This window comes from Cygnus olor, chromosome 5, assembly GCF_009769625.2.
Source record: "Cygnus olor isolate bCygOlo1 chromosome 5, bCygOlo1.pri.v2, whole genome shotgun sequence".
NCBI classification, from domain to species: Eukaryota; Metazoa; Chordata; class Aves; order Anseriformes; family Anatidae; genus Cygnus; species Cygnus olor.
The window spans coordinates 31,993,503-32,009,515 of record NC_049173.1 but is presented as its reverse complement, the minus strand read 5'-3'; the positions used below and the strand labels follow the sequence as shown (position 1 = coordinate 32,009,515).

At 49.2% G+C, this 16,013-nt stretch overlaps 2 protein-coding genes across 6 annotated transcripts; one reads left to right on the top strand and one right to left on the bottom strand.

The window, feature by feature from the left end:
- Window positions 1-706: 706 nt before the first annotated feature.
- On the bottom strand, window positions 707-7,041 carry SIRT3 (sirtuin 3). Of its 5 annotated transcripts, none has more exons than XM_040560064.1 (8): window positions 6,900-7,041; window positions 6,586-6,685; window positions 5,309-5,509; window positions 4,568-4,800; window positions 4,323-4,423; window positions 3,934-4,095; window positions 3,310-3,519; window positions 707-1,676 (listed from the first exon to the last, which is right to left on the bottom strand). In XM_040560064.1, exons 1-8 carry the CDS (start codon window positions 6,952-6,954, stop codon window positions 1,656-1,658), a joined length of 1,083 nt encoding a protein of 360 aa, XP_040415998.1. In that variant the 5' UTR covers window positions 6,955-7,041; the 3' UTR covers window positions 707-1,655. The 5 variants fall into 5 exon arrangements, with proteins under 5 accessions (XP_040415998.1, XP_040415999.1, XP_040416000.1 ...); XM_040560065.1 differs by having other exon boundaries at window positions 5,309-5,506; XM_040560066.1 differs by lacking the exon at window positions 3,934-4,095.
- Window positions 7,042-7,370: 329 nt separating this feature from the next.
- Window positions 7,371-15,982, top strand: PSMD13 (proteasome 26S subunit, non-ATPase 13). The gene is made up of 13 exons (XM_040560063.1): window positions 7,371-7,867; window positions 7,982-8,060; window positions 8,915-8,949; window positions 9,031-9,086; window positions 9,456-9,499; window positions 9,754-9,840; window positions 10,138-10,309; window positions 10,770-10,849; window positions 10,934-11,059; window positions 11,980-12,042; window positions 12,983-13,063; window positions 14,275-14,391; window positions 15,156-15,982. Exons 1-13 carry the CDS (start codon window positions 7,611-7,613, stop codon window positions 15,249-15,251), a joined length of 1,293 nt encoding a protein of 430 aa, XP_040415997.1. The 5' UTR covers window positions 7,371-7,610; the 3' UTR covers window positions 15,252-15,982.
- Window positions 15,983-16,013: the final 31 nt, after the last annotated feature.

The following is a 16,013-nucleotide window of genomic DNA, read 5'->3' as shown; positions in this document are numbered from 1 at the left end:
CTGTGGTCGTGTCCTGATTTCAGCAGCATCCCTAGAGCTGGTCTGATTTACAGCACCTGAGTATTAGGTCCAAACACTTCTAATTATATATATAATCAGCCATACAACAGCTTTTTGAGGCTCTAGCTTTGCCTCAGAAACAGCTTTTAGAGCATAGAAGTTAATAAGTGTACCAATGTTGTATTAGTAAAATGTAGCTGTATGCTTAAATGCTTTTGTTCCCTTCACGATGATTTTCTGCATTTGAGTGTTGACTGTAACAATGCGGTGGTGTAAAATGTTTTGCATTTTATTGTGCTTGTTTAGAGCTCGTTTTAATCTGGGACTGCATGTGGAATGGTTGCTGTGGTAATAGGTGGGTCACCCTGGGCCACCTGGATCTGACTTCAATCCCCACAGCCAAATTTGGAACCAGTGGCAATGAATTTCATGCCCTGTTACTGAGAAGATGCTCTGCAACACTTGTGACATGCAAAGTATGTCTCCTAGGGTATGTTTGGGAAAGAGTGGGAAGTAAGTGCAGGGCCCTGATAACTGCCTCTCCCTGGGACAGCATTTACAGGGAAGAAAGGCACCCCTGTAAAGTTAAAAAGAAAAAAAAAGGGGAGCAGGGAAGGATAAAAAGCAGGTGAAAGAGTGGTAGTGGTGGGGACAGAATGTATTCAAAGATTAGGGAATATTTGAATTTTACAGAAAAACCCTCAGCTGGCACAGCAAAAGAATTCGAACTCTTTATTATTAAATAATTAATACTATACCGATTGACAGCTCTTCCAGTGGCTTGATTTGGCCTTCCTGAACAGGACCAGGGGCTAGGCCCCAGTTGCAGGCACATTAACAGCATTCATCTCCTGATTAGCAGAGGTTTCATCCAAAGACTAAATGCTACAAGTCTGCAGCAGCTGACAGATCACGACTAAGACAAAAATATCTGTGGAGGAGCTGTGAAATGAGTTGGTAGATGCTCGGTCCTGTGGGGGCAGTTGGGAAACTCACTCCAGAATTAAGTGATTCTGACCAGCTGCCTTCTGGCCTGCCGTAAGGCCTGACTTTCGTGGCATTTTCAACTCCGGCTCTGGGAAAACCAAGTCCTCTGAGGGTCTCCAAGGTTGGATGGCTCAGAAAGAGGGAGATGCTAACCACAAGCTGCAGCTGCATATCTTGTCTGGCTTGCTGGTGTGAGCCCAGGAGCTCCCCGTGACTTACTGGTGAAAGTCTCATGGCTGGACATTGTCAAATAGCGTGCTGACAGGGTGACAGATCCACAGAAAAGGAAAGTGTCTCCTAGTGGGTGTTGAAATGAGGTAAGGCAAGGAGGGAGCAACGTTCACTAGCTACATAAACCGTTCTGAAATCTCAGGTAGAAAAGCCTTCACGTGCAGGAACAGTTTGCAGCTTGGTATTTGGGCTTTGCTCCCTTCAGCTTCCCTTCCTTCGCGGTGAAGGCCTCGCTGGTCTGCTTGCAGGGGGGCTGGACTGAGCCGTGAGCATCCCCCTCCTCCCGGAGTGCCAGTCCCAGGTAGATTTGCTGCTGCAGAGCTGGACGGCCTCTCCCACAGCTCCCTGCCATCATACTGTTCTCTGCCCATGCTGGGCACGACAATGTCTCCTCTTCACGGTGAGCGTTGCTCTCCAGCAGCAGGGAGCCAGCTGTCCTATTTGTCTTTTGCATCCAGCTAAAAATAGAAAGACCACACAGTGTTTGCTGGGGTCTTTCAAACCTCCCATCCCCTGCTATTTCAGTCAGTGATGCTTGCTAACACCAAAATCCCAGGGCGAGGAGTTGTTTTGTTTTTTTTTTCCCATGCTTTACCACATTTGCAGCAGCTTTATCCATCTGAGATGCAGAACAGCACAAGCATTACATCAAAGACCAGTTGCTCATACAAATGCAACGTCTTACAATGAAAAATCAAAAAACCTAACCAATAATTGCTAATTAAACCTAAAAATTCTTATTCATTCCTATCCAACAATCCGATGAAAGTTATAACAACCTTAACGTTAACTTGGAATACTGAAGCCAGATTTTCTCTCGGGTCTGGAGAAATTGAGTGCAAATATTAACATACAAACTCTTAAAAATACAACTGGCTTCTTACTGCAGCAAGTTGTCAGAGCCCTACTGCCGAGAACGGAGCTGTGCTCATTGTCACAAGCAGAAGAATGGGCCCAGCCCATACATTAGAATTTTGGCTTAAATTAAAAAGAAAAAAAGTTTAGAGCATTTCATGCCACATGTGGAAAAATCTTCCCAGTGGATCTAAAGTAATATAGTAATTAACATTAGCATTAAATTTAAAGCAATTAAGAACTTGCTTGCTGACAGTTTCTCACTTCTGAAGATCTCAGAAGACTACAGATGTAAGAAGAACGGATGGTGAAATAAACAATCAGGTGAAAAAAAAAGATGCCAAGTCTTTCATTAGCAACTCGGCGCTGTTGTTCCTGCCTGCTGCTTGGCAGCTGTAGCATACCTGCCACTGCAGCACCTCGCTCGGCGTCAGCCGTGGCACAGTGAGAGACGACTTTCATTTCTAGCATTACCTGTTTCTCACAAGTGACCAGTAAAGCCACTAGAAATGAAACCAAAGCAATTTAAGGCAATGTACAGAAAGGGGGAACCTCCACTAAGGCGATGCTTAGCTCCTTGGTTTAGTTCAGCAGTTACTCACATCAACGTGTCAAGCGGCACTACCAGCATCACAGGCCCAGGCTCACAGCCAGGGGAAAGCAGCATAAAAACCAAGTCCTCTGCCGACTTACAAGATTGAACTGGATTTATCTGACATAGATGACAGAGGGGATTTTTTTTTGGTCTGTCACTTCCAGGTCCAGAATACTGTCCCCAGAGCTCAATGGTGAGTCCGGTGCATTCCATTTGGGAATAAATAAATAAGTAACAGATGAAAGCCACAGAAAACTTTTCAGTAATCAAGTGGGTCACTTCTTGAAGAAGCCCTAATGTACCTTTGCTCACCCCAGTGCCTGGCCTTTTCCATATTTTTCCTGTTTCAACTGATGTTGGCAGCTCTCTGTCCTCCCCTTCTTAGCCGCATAGCACTGTCTCTGCCCTGTGGCACTGCGCCTGCCTTTGTTGTGAAATACCACTTGGGTTTGCTATTTTTCTTTTTGTAACCCTTCTGCACGTTTCTGTGGTCCTTCTCTCTGAATGCAGACTGCAAGCGTGGCAGTGTCTGGGGTACAAGTCTCTAATCCCAGCAAGCACCATCTGCTCCCCCCCGAGATAACTCCAGCATGAGGAACAAAGGCTAAGGGAGGGAGATGGGGCTCTGAGCCCCTTCCCACCTTTTCTTTTTCCTTCTGAATTAGTGCTTGCATCTCTTCGTTCCAGTCCAGCAGCTCCACCAGCTTCTCGACCCCACCGACCACGTCCCCCAGCTGGGCTATGTCGTTGTAGCGCTGCTGCCAGGCAAACGGTCCTACGAGATCGCGGTTGATGAGGACTCGGGGAACAGAGCCGCGAACAGCTCCTGCCAGGCTGGCAAAGGGCTCCACCTGAAGGAAGGCAACCCAAAGGAGCAGAGAGAGACCGTCACCTGGCTGAGGGGCACTGAAGGCATGAACTCATGCACACCAGGACTTCGTTAGTGCTTAACAGATTCTCCCACTGTGGGCTAAGCTACCCCAGCTTTGAACAGGTCACGGATGTCACCAGTTATCTGGTGGCCTTTCTTCAGGTAGACACAAAAAAATGCTTCTTTCTCGTTAGGTGCCCACCTTTACCAGGAGCACATGAGGTTTTTCGACTTCACAGAGCGCATGCACCCTATTTCTCACCTTGCCACCTCACATTTTACCTTGAAACCCAGTTTCTTGCGTTCTCTAAACCCCCTCTCTCCTCCAAAGGCCCTCAGCCCTGTTGGTGTGCCTTTTCCTTCTTGTGAGACGGGGTGTTCCCTAGTCCCAGACCTCCAGGGATGTTCCGATGACAAAAAGCAGGTCCGCCATGGGGAAGTCTGTCATGTGCAGGAAGAAGCGCTGCGGGAGCTCCTCGCCAAAGAACACGATATCAGGCTTGACAATTCCAGTGCAGACACGGCAGTGAGGGACCTTGTCTGCCATGATGTCCCCCTGAAGTAAAAGCACCCAACACCACTCGTTATGGGGCAGCACATACCTGCACAGGCAGGGTCACAACCACGTTGTAGCCTTGCTGTAACATCCAGCCCCTTCATTTCCTTGCACCAAGTCTAATCCCCTCCAACAAGCCCTGCTGGCCCTGAGGGCAAAGTAACGGGCCTGTGATAGGTTCTTCTCTTTGCATTAGTTTGTGTCAATGCCCAGCTGTGACCACTCACCCTGAAGTCCTCTCCTGGGAATTTCCTTCGACAGACTGTACAAGTGGCAGTGGCGAAGGTGCCGTGGGCTTCCACCATTCTGTCAGGAGGGATCCCAGCAGCTGGAACACAGCACGTGGGGACGGATCAGCTCAGCATGAGGTGACTGAACCAGAAACTCCTTGTTCGCTAGGCATTTCCCCAGTCCTGCTCCTCACCCTCTTCCTGGTATTTTGCCGTTGAGAGCTGGGGAAGAGAAAACTCACCTCTCTCCAGCCCGTCAATGTTCTGGGTGTAGAGCCGCAGAAGGAGCCCTTTGTCATGAAGGAGCCTCAGGAAATAGTGGGCATAGTTGGGTCTATAATTGCCAGGGTACAGCTCCTTGGCCAAAGTGAAAAAGGGCTTGGGGTTGACAAAGAAATAGGTCAGTTCGAAGATGGCTTCTGGATAAGGGATGTCATACTGCTCAAGGTTACTGTAGAGGCCACTCCCTGGGGACCTGCAAAGAGAGGAAAGCAGGACCGGTGGTCAGACTGCAGGAAGAGAACCAGATCAAGACACAACAGAGCACACAGACAGGTCCTTGTGGTCTCTCTTGCTGTTCTGCATCATCCATTCAGAGCAGAGCTGCATCAAGAGAGCACCTGAAAACATCGCTGCACAGCAGAACGTGCCTTGTGGGTCTGATCTAGTGCCACCCCACCTTCTCCTGGCTGCAGAGGTGTGCTGACAGTCAGAGTTGGAAGGGCCAAGGTGGTGCAATCAATGCAGCCACAGAGCCAAGCAACAAGCACGACTATCATCCTGAAGATCTGGGCCAAAACGTGACCCAGAGTGGTGCCAGCCTGCCGTTAGCGGACAGAGAATAAGCAGGCAAGAAAACTCCCGTGATTAGCCTAGCCTGGCACAGACAAATAAAACGTTGCAGGTACCACCATTACCTAAGCTGAAGATCCTGGCAGTCCCAGCACTGAAAAAGGATAAATAAAACAACAAAGGCATTATACCTAAAATCTGGAATACCACTGGGGGTGCTAATCCCAGCACCAGCCATCACCACTATTCGGCGACACTCCTTCTTCCGAATTAGCTTTGCCACATCCTGCAGGGTGAGCTGCTTCTTCCCACCATCATCTCCCCATCTGCCCAATCCTAAAATGGCTCTGGCGGCAGCAGACAGACAGAAGGGCCTGGTCCCTTGGATCCTGCTTGGAACAGCGAGAAAGCACAAGAGGTAGCATGCTGTCAGAGACTTCAGCTGAAAGAACTGTTCAGGGGGAGAAAAACACCCCGAGAAATTGCAGAAAGCTCTTCCATCTGCAGGACTGTGTGCTGGTACTTAATCAAGGAGGAGAAAGCTTAAACGTTAGTCTAATTAATACCCTAGGAAAAGGTGCTTTGCATTACACTTTCTTACGAAGACCTAAAAATGCCAAATCAAAACACACCACATTCCCCTGAGAGTTTTTGTTTGTTTCTTTGTTTTGTACGGGGGTGGACACAGGACTGTGAGAACAGTGTTCAGGGAATTGCAAGTCTCATAATCTACTTGCAATGCTTCTGGGATAATGAAGACTCTTCTCTACGTCCTTGGTTTCAAGAGGTTTCTAACAAGGTGGTGTGGTCACTCTGGGACAACGCTGCCCAGGTTAGCACAGATATTTCACCAGTTCTCTATTTCCCCCGGGGGCTCTGCCATGGGAGAGCTCCACTTATGAATGGAAAATGACTAAAGGAATTGCAGGTCAGCAGTACATGCAGATGGGGCTAAGAACAGTCATTATCATCTCAAGGAACAGTTTCTCCCTGGACAATTAGCGCTTACTAGTGCAGGACATTAAGAGCAGTCCAGGGAAGGCGTGGGAACATGAAGAGCCAAGAGGGAGCTGCTGGATCTTGGCAATCTGCAGATAACAATTACCGAGTTCTAACATCGTCCTCAGCATGGCTGACAAGGACGTGGCTCTGCCTTGCCAGGCCAGATTCCCAGAGAGCTAAATTCATAACCTGGCAAACGCTAACGTTTTTCGGCTAAACCTCTCTACTCCGAGGAGAAGAGCTCCTTGAGCTCCCAGGCTGGAACACACCAGCTCAGGCTCACAGACACGGAGACCGTGTGCCCGTTTAGACAGGAGGAGCGACGTTCTGCACGCTGTACTTTCAGTGTAGGAGCGTGAGCCGCTTCCTGCTGGGGTCCTGCTCCCGTACGGGTGCAGAGGCCCGGTGGGACCAGGCAGCAGCCCCAGGTGCGGGGTGACTGCTCTCCCGCAGCCACGCAGCCCACCTCCACGCTCCGCAGCCCATCCCGGAGCAGGAGAAGAGCCGAGCCAGGCCCCGGGGGCCGCCTCCGTCCTTTGGGCCGCGCTCCCGGAGGCTCCTCCATGCTGCAAGAAAGCACAGAGCCGCTGAAGGGGCGGCTCGGGGGGGGGGGGTCCCCTCAGCCTGCCCCAGCGCCCAGCCCTGCCCCTCACCCCCTGCTTCTCCCCCCGGCGCCCCTCACAGCTTCGAGCCCTCACCCACCCCTCGCAGCCCGCTCCCTTCCCCGGAGCCCTCTCCCTTTCCCCAAAGCCATCTTCCCCCCCCCCTCCCGGCCCCCACCCGCCGCCAGGAGGCCGCCGGCCGCCACGACCCCGCGCCGGGCCCCCCGCTCCATGGCTCCGCGGCCCGCTTTGGGGCCGGGCCGGGCTTTTTTGGGGCTGCTTTATTTTTTTATTTTTTTTTTCTTTGGGTGGAGGGAGGCGTTGCCATGGCTGCGGGGGGGACCCAGCGTGCCCCGCGCGGGGCCGGAAAGGAGGGCTTTGGGGGGTTGTGTGCGTGGCTTTTTAGCATTATTATTTTTTTTTATTATTATTTTGGCGTGTGTTTTTATTTTTTTCTGATTTATTTTTTAGGAGCGGGGAGAAAAAAAATAAATCGTTGCCGCGGGTGTCGAGGCCATCCCCAGCGTGCCCCGCGCGGGGCTGGAACTGGGTGCTTTCGTGTGCGTCTTTTTATTTTATTTTATTTTATTTTATTTTATTTTGGCGTGTGTGTTTTCATATTTTTATTCTGATTTATTTTTTAGGAGCGGGGAAAAAAAAACAACTAAATCCCAGCTTCGCCATGGTTATCGAGGCGATCCCCAGCGTGCCCCGCGCGGGGCCGGAAATGAGTGTTTTAGTGTTTTTGTTTTTTTTTTTTTAATGGTTTTGGGAGGCGGGAGCAAGGCGTTGCCATGGCTACAGGGGGGACCCAGCGTGCCCCGCGCGGGGCCGGAAGTGAGCGCCTTTCTGCGCGCCCGGTGTTTTGGCCTAGGCCTGAGGCGTTGCCATGGCTACCGGGGCTACCCAGCGTGCCTTGCGCGGGGCCGGAAGTGAGTGCGCACTTCCGGCGGGGTGCTACCCCACCTCAGTGTCGGTGTCGCTGCCCGGGGCCGGGGCCGGGATTCGGATCGGGATCCGGATCGGGATTCGGATCGGGGCCGCCGCCGCCATGAAGGACGTGCCGGGCTTCCTGCAGCAGAGCCAGAGCTCGGGGCCGGGGCAGGCCGCCGTGTGGCACCGCCTGGAGGAGCTCTACAACAAGAAGTGAGGCCCGGGGGGGGCCGGGGGGGTGGGGGAAATGTCGGGCGCGGGGGGCGAGGGGCGGCGCGGGGCCGGTGCGAAGCGCGGGGGTGCTGAGCGGCTCTGTGGTTTTTAAAGGCTGTGGCACCAGCTGACGCTGCAGGTCTTGGACTTCGTTCAGGACCCGTGCTTCGCCCAGGGAGATGGGCTCATCAAGGTGAGGCGCGCGGGTGTCCCCGGGGGGGTTATCGCTGTCCGTGACGGATCGGTAGGGGCGTTGTTGTGCCGATCACAAGAGCTCTGGGACTTTAGAGCATTACTGAGCTAGGTGAATTCAATCTGGGGGGGGGGGTTATGGAGCATGCAGGCTTTGGTTAACGTATTAAAAACCTGCCGAGATTAAATGTGCTAGTGTGAGGAGCTTCAAAACAACGCTGTCTTAATTCCAGGCACTTAGATTTTTGTGGGGGTGCAGAGGGAGTCTCTTTACTTTCATAACAGAAGGGTTACAATCCCAAACACAGGGTGGGTTGTCACACGCTCACAGTTGCTTCAAATCATGCGGTAGTTTGTTTCACCCGTTCTCCGGGAAGTTTTTCTGTTTCTGGAGATAACCGCTTACACGAGTCGTTGTGTGCTTTCCCTCTCCTTTGCGTTTTTCCATTCAAATCCCACTTTGTACTTGTTTCCGTGTCAAAGAGCTGTCAGTTTCTAGGCGCAGGCTCCTCAGGATGCGTGCAGAGAGATTGGAAGTGTTCAGGGAGGTGATGGTTGTGCCGCGGTAACTGAAGGCGTGCACCAGGCCCGTCCGTAGCAGGAAGGCACTGTGCTACAGGGCCTGCCAGCTCACGAGTTTCTTGAATCATGCCTTGCAGGTGGAAGGAGACAGGACAGATGAAATTATCCAAACTAAGCAACCTGGGGCTCCTGAATTTTGTGTGCCGTAGGCATTCCTCTGCTGGATGCCCGCTGCTTTGTTGAAGGGATGAATAGGAATGCAATGAAAGCTAAATGTCTTAGGTAAAACGAAATATAACTTCACCCTGACTGCCGATATCTTTGTACCCGCAGCTTTATGAGAACTTCATCAGTGAGTTTGAACACAGGTGAGTTTATTTGCCTGGAAGTTTTCAGGTAATGTGCCCTTGGCTACGACTCCTGTGGCAGTGACTTTTCTGTTGTTCCAGGGTGAATCCCTTGTCCCTCGTAGAGATCATTCTTCATGTAGTGAGGCAGATGACAGGTAGGTGACCTTACCCGCTGCCTACAGTGTTTTTAAGAAGTGATGACTATGAAATGTAACCAGTTAATAGGAATGGCTAAATATCCAACGCTAAGCTGTTGTGTTTCTGTTATGTTGGAAAGGGAAGCACCAACAGGAAGAGCTGAAATAATTGCTGCTGCATGAGAGCAGCAGTACCGCTGTTTTGTTGGAGAATTAGCTGTCGTGCAGAAAGCCTGGCCTACAGACAGTGGCACCTCTGGGGGGCTGAGCGATACGCTAGGAAAAAATATTCCAGTCTTCTGGAATTCTGTTAAAGGATTTTTTTCAAGGTTGAGATCTAGTTCTGCTGAAATTCCTGATATCGCTGCTTTTTTTCCTCCACTGCAGATCCCGCCGTGGCCCTTACTTTTTTGGAGAAGACTCGAGAAAAGGTATTTTAGGGGTTGCCCTTTCTAGCGGTTCGCTTTCAGGAATTGTTTTGCATGTGAACGTATCGTACAGCTGAAGAGGCAGATTGTGTGTGTTGAGACCTGCACTGCAGAACACTTAAGTCTCTACAGCGAATGATCCTGTGTTTTAAGGCAGGAGCCTGTTAACAACTGACATGCAACTACCCGCAGGTTTCGGGAGCCTGCCTGGCTGGGGTGGTGACGTTCTCTAACTGCGTATCTCCGTGTAACTGCAGGTAAAAAGCAGCGATGAAGCTGTCATTTTGTGTAAAACAGCCATTGGGGCCCTGAAGCTGAACATCGGAGACCTGCAGGTCACAAAGGTGAGAAGAGGAGAGCTCTTCGTGTATTGCAGGTCACAACTCAGAGCCTCATGGAACCGGCAGCATTTAGGGCGCCTGGTGACGTTCAGCTAACAAGGACTGAACTGCAGTACTTCGTTGCCTGCGCTGTTTTCCTTCATCCGCTTGGCTTTGGCAGTGGCCTCGTCTGCTTTACTGCTGAAGGGGTGCTACTTCTGGAACAAAGAGGAGTGCCAGACCCTTAGCAGTAAACTGGCAGGTGGACGTGTGTGAGTTGTAGCCTTACCTGTAACAAACAGGCTTCCTGCTCTCCTCCAGGAGACCATCGAGGAGGTTGAGGAGATGCTGAACAATCTCCCCGGGGTGACTTCAGTTCACAGCCGCTTCTACGACCTCTCCAGCAAGTACTACCAGACGATTGGGAACCACGCCTCCTACTACAAGGATGCTCTGCGCTTCCTGGGATGCATCGATGTTAAAGATCTGCCAGGTAACTCCTTTGCCAGGCGCAGAAAGCCCCGACTTCCGTTCTGTTTTACCGTTTTAAATTAAATGCACTGGCAGAGAAAAGGTTTTCTCAACATGATTTTGAATCTGTCGTTGTTGGGTCAGGGTCTAGGGGGAACACCAGAAGAACGCCCGAGTAGGATTCGACACAGAAGCGTATTGAAGGGCGGGGGCCAGGGGGTAGTGCTTCTACTGGAAGGGATAGTTTCCCCAAAATCTTCAAAATAGGTTTTAAAAATAGCCAGTTTGTGCCACTACTGTGGAAATTCAGAAGCCTGCAGTAACAGTCTTTGGAGTAGATGAGGAGGAGGAAGGCTGGAGGTGATTTAATACGGACACAGAGAGGAGGGTGAGGGAAGGGGTGGTGGGTCTTAGGCTGCTGCTTCATCCTGATTTTTGTTTTTGTTGTTTTGAGGGTGGTTTGTATTTTTTTTTTCCTGCAGTGTCAGAGCAGCAGGAGAGAGCCTTTACCCTGGGGCTGGCGGGGCTCTTGGGAGAAGGTGTTTATAACTTTGGGGAGCTGGTAAGTTGCAGCCGCTTTGTTTCAGTTCTTAAGTACCACGAGGTGATTTTACCCTGTTAACACTGCCTTGCCTGCGTTCTGCAGCTCATGCACCCTGTTCTGGAGTCCCTGAGAAACACTGACAGGCAGTGGCTGATTGATACGCTTTATGCCTTCAACAGTGGTAATGTAGAGACGTTTCAGGCTTTGAAGTCAGCATGGGGACAGCAGGTGAGCGAACGAGTTACGTCGCTTAAGGCTAGGCTTGGTGTTTACAGAGTTTGCTTAGGAGATCCTATAACTTGAGTTAAATTTCCTGAATCTTTGCATGGGTGTGATTTTAATCATGGCATAGCAATGCTTCTTTCATAGAAGCACAGAATCATTCAGGTTGGAAAGCCCTCCAAGATCATCTGGTCCAACCGTCCCCCTACCACCAATTTCCCCGCTAACCCATGTCCGCAAGCACCAGGTCCAACCTTTCCTTAAGCACCCCCAGGGACGGTGATGCCACCACCTCCGTGGGCAACCCGTCAATGCCTGACTGCTCTTTCTGAGAAGAAATGTCTCCTGATTTCCAACCTGAACCTCCCCTGGTGCAACTTGAGGCCATTCCCTCTAGTCCTGTCACTAGTTATCTGTGAGAAGAGGCTGACTCCCAGTTCCCCAGAGCTTCCTTTCAGGTCACTGTAGAGAGCAATAAGGTCTCCCCTGAGCCTCCTCTTCTCCAGACTAAACACCCCCAGTTCCCTCAGCCGCTCCTCACAGGACTTGTGTTCAGTTTAGTTTTTAGGAAGCCCTGTGTGGAGCCACGAGTTGGACTTGACGATCCTCGTGGGTCCCTTCCAACTCAGGATTTTCTGATTCCATGATTATCGACATGGCAGTACTTTGCAGGTTGATGTGTCTGCTTCTACAAGGCTGTGGCCGTTTAGTAGCAGGTTGCCCATCTTGTGAAGCCCATTTAAGCGTGCAGTTTTCAAGACTTGTTTTATGGAACCACTGCCAAGCAGTAGGTGGATTGTAAGGGTGTCTTCCCCTTGTAAATAAGGATAATGGGTCGCCAAGTGGCTTCCTTCCGCGTACAGCGTGCTCCCACGGGTGGGGGGAAATAAGTACTAAAGAACTTGTTTCATTTTATCCTCTCACAGCCAGATCTGGCCGCAAATGAAGCACTTCTGCTGCAGAAGATTCAGCTTTTATGTCTTATGGAGGTGAGCTGCTGAGCTGAGAGCTGTTACGTGTTAAATGTGGGAAATGGAAAGGCACTGCTCTAACTGCCTTTTGATGGGGGTAGCACTGTTAAGTGGTGTGTTCTTTGCTGGATTTACTTCTTTCACAGATCCTCGGGGTTATAACTAGTTGTTGACTGCAAGTTTTGCCTCTAGGTGGTGCCAAAAAGCAAGTACTGCTAGGAAGAGTCTTCAGCTACTACTTGTTTGCAGTGTGAAGGGTGTGCTCTCTTTCAGGCAGGATGTGGAGGTGGGGAAGTAAGGTGCAGCCTTTGTATCTGAGAATAGTATCTGCAAAAACCGCTCAAGTATAAAAGTTCTAGTATAACAAAGACTTCTGTAAACACAGTTAACACTTTAATTTCAGGAGGCCTGAAAATCCTTTCCCTGAGTGGCAACCCTAAATATTTAAAACAATTTCTTTCCTGGAAGGCTTTGGCTCTATTGTTACCAAATAACACTGATGTATAATCCTCCATGGCTCTGGATCTGTTCTCAAAAACTTAAATATTGAGTATCTGAAGTATAATGTATATTTATATATTTGTGCGCAGGTGTGTGCGCATATGTTCCACTTCTTGTGTTTTACTGTGAACTAGTCTTACGTCCTCTAGGCGTTGTGTTATGCCAAGAATTTGGTGGGCACACTTGCGCACCGATTGATCTACTTTATTGGGAGATTTTGTTGTCTAAGAAATGCTTAGAGAATCTAGGTGTGTGGAGGGAGGAGCGAGGGCTGCTGCTCCTTTCTGCTGATGTAAATCTGTTTTTATTTGAAGTATTTTGATTAAATGTAAGGAACGTAGTTGGCGCTGCATGTTGAGCGCCCAGCAGGGTGGTGCAATGAAAGTTGTGCACCCTGTGTGTGGAGGGGAAATAGAACTATGGGGCTTTATTTTTTGTTTTGTTTGCTTGAATTCAGATGACTTTCACCCGACCAGCCAATCACAGGCAACTCACTTTTGAAGAGATTGCTAAGAGTGCCAAAGTCACTGTGAATGAGGTGAGTTCAGGTCTGACACTTTGATATCTGAGTTTTGAAGCTCTAAAAGCTTCTGAATAGGTCTACTCCCATAGCTGAACTCTAAGTATAAATGTTCTCCCCTGCTCTTGTGCATTTGGAGAACTCTGTTCGTGCGAGGAATTGTTCCTGTTTTTTGGTGAGTTTGGCAGATTCTTCGTCATCCAGTGAGGGGAGATTCCACCGTGTCACTGATGCTTAATTTTTCTCACAGTGAAGATTTTTTTTCTGTAATCCAGGTGGAATTCCTTTGAAGCAACTTCTGCCTGTTGTCCCTTGTCTTTTCGTGTGTCCTTGTAAGAACGGTACCTCCATGTTCTGTGTTACTGCCTTTTAAGTTTTGGAAGGCGATGATGAGATTTCCCCAAGCTTTCTCTTATTGAAGCTGGACAAATCCAGTTTCTTCCTATGTCAGGTTCTCCACCTCCTAATCTTGGTGGCTCTTTGCTGTACTCTCCAGTTTTGCATTGCCTGACTTAAACTAAAAAGGGGGCGGTAAAAAGCAGGACCCAGTGTTGCAGGTATGTTCGAGGAAGCGCGAGTTCGCTGTCCCTGCTGCGAGTCCGCTCCTTTTCAGCAGGCTTTCTGCAGCCAGAGCTCAGCCTGTGCTGTTGCTGGGAAACTTTCTGTCTCAGGTGCAGGACCTCGCACTTGTCTTCGTTGTACTCCACGCAGTTCTTGTCAGCTCAATCTGTTGAGGTCTGTCTTTATGGTGACTCTTATTTCTAGCTTATCTACCTCTCCTACCAGTTTGGCTTCATCTGCAGATTTGTAATGCTCCTGATTTCAAATATAATTAACTGGTATCAGACCCAGTATCAATGCGTGAGAAACTCTGCTTGTAACTAGCTGTTTATTCAGCTCTGAATCACTAACCACTACCCTTTGAGCTCGGAGGTTTAGCATTCTTTCACTCATCTTGCGGTCCCTCCGTATGCTCTGACGAGCTTGTCAACAAGAATGTGGTAAAAGGTTTTGTTGAGTGCCTTGCTAAACGAAAGGTGCAGAGCACCTACAGCTCTTCATCCACTGAATAAGTTATTTCATTTAAAAGATGGGTGTGAGAGACTGTAGGTGGTCTTGATGTTTTTTGAATGTAGAAAGAATTCCGCAGGCTAGATCCATTTAAAAATTTCATCCATCTTTGGAAAAGCGGATGATTCTGTGTTCTTGATGTGTTTTTTCTTTTTAAGGTGGAACTGCTGGTGATGAAGGCTCTCTCAGTAGGCTTGGTAAAGGGCAGTATTGATGAAGTGGATAAGAGGGTGCACATGACGTGGGTACAACCACGTGTGTTGGATTTACAGCAGGTAATGACCAGCTTGAATACTATGGCAGTACTGACTTGTTTTCTTGTGTCTGAGGTGACCAGAAACTAAAGTAACAACTGGGAAGGGTCACTAGCTGAGAATCTCTCCCTAGTGTTTCTTGAAGCTGTTCAAGGAGCTCAGAAGTATATCAGCTTTTCCTCCATCCTTTTTATATTGCCTTCTTTAGCTCTTACCTGAAGTATATAGTGCATCTTGTGTCTGTTTTGCAGCAGCTAGTTACAAATCTGTCAGGCGATAAACTACTAGCGACACTTCTCAAAAACCACACAAACCACCAGGAAACACAAATGCGATGACAGTATGCTACAGAAGGCTGCAGACATTTACATGGTTTCTTCAGACCGAAGTGCATGGAACAAAATGTTGTGTTCCTGGGTTGCAGGTGACAGCCTTGTCTTGGGAAGAGACTAGTTCAGGGTGGTAAAGAAGATGAATTTGAGAAGCTCAGCACCTTCGTAATAAATGTTTTGGGAGACAGTATAAAGTGCCCTTACCTTTTGAGAAACACACACATACACACAAAATCGCTACATACATGGAATAATAGCTGCAAACAATTCCTGTTGTGCATTTCAGTTTAATTTGAAATACCGTAGTTTTGATGTCAAGAGACGTTAAACAGTGTCTTTTCTAGATGCATGGGGTTATGAGAAGTTGAAATCTCAAGCATTTGTCCTTAACAGTGAATGTTGGTGTTCTAGTGGGAGGGAGCAGCAAAGTTACTTTGTGGACTTGTCTTCCAGATCAAAGGGATGAAAGATCGCCTGGAGTTCTGGTGCACAGATGTGAGGAGCATGGAGATGCTGGTGGAGCACCAAGCCCACGACATCCTGACATAGAAGCCCTTGCACTACCCTGGGACAGTAACTTCTGCTGCTGCTGCTACTAGCAGCACTCAGACCACTGACTCTGTACTGAATTATATGGAAGGGGGGTGGGCGGGCGGGCAGAGGGGAGAGCAGCTTTCTGATGCTTGGTCGGAGGAGTAAGTGGCCTTTTGCAGTGTAACCCTTTGGTGCTTGGAGTCAAGATTTCCCTACACGCTACCATTAGTGGCACTGACCGTGAGAGCTCCCATCCTGCTCTCGTAAAAAAGTGGACACAGGCTCCACAGTGGTTTATTTATCAGTTTTGCTATCAAGCTGTTGCGGGAGGATGGTGCTGGTTGCATGTTACAGGGGTGGAGGTTATTTGCCTGGTAAAGGGGTAGCAGAAGCTCCTCTATTAAAGTGTGCTAGAGAGGTGCCTGATCATTGTATGTGGTATTACATAGTGGTATTGGCCTTAGGAGGGCGTGACCTTCCCTGGTATCCTCTCCCTCTGTGCCCCTGCAGCAGCCCCAAGGCAGCATTGCTGAAATCATCTTTCTCTTTTCGCCCTCTTTCTCCACAACCCCTCCTCCTCATTTGCAGTAGAGGGAGTGTTTACTCCATCAAAGGGTTTTTTTCCAGGATTACCGTTCAGTGGATTTGGTTTTATATACTTCTGGGGGTTGTTGTCTTTTATGAACACTCTGTGCTAAAGTGAGTTGCAGCAGTATTGCTGGAATAAACGTCTCTGCCTTCCCTTTTTTTGTAGTTGGTTGTGCCTTCTTTCTGACT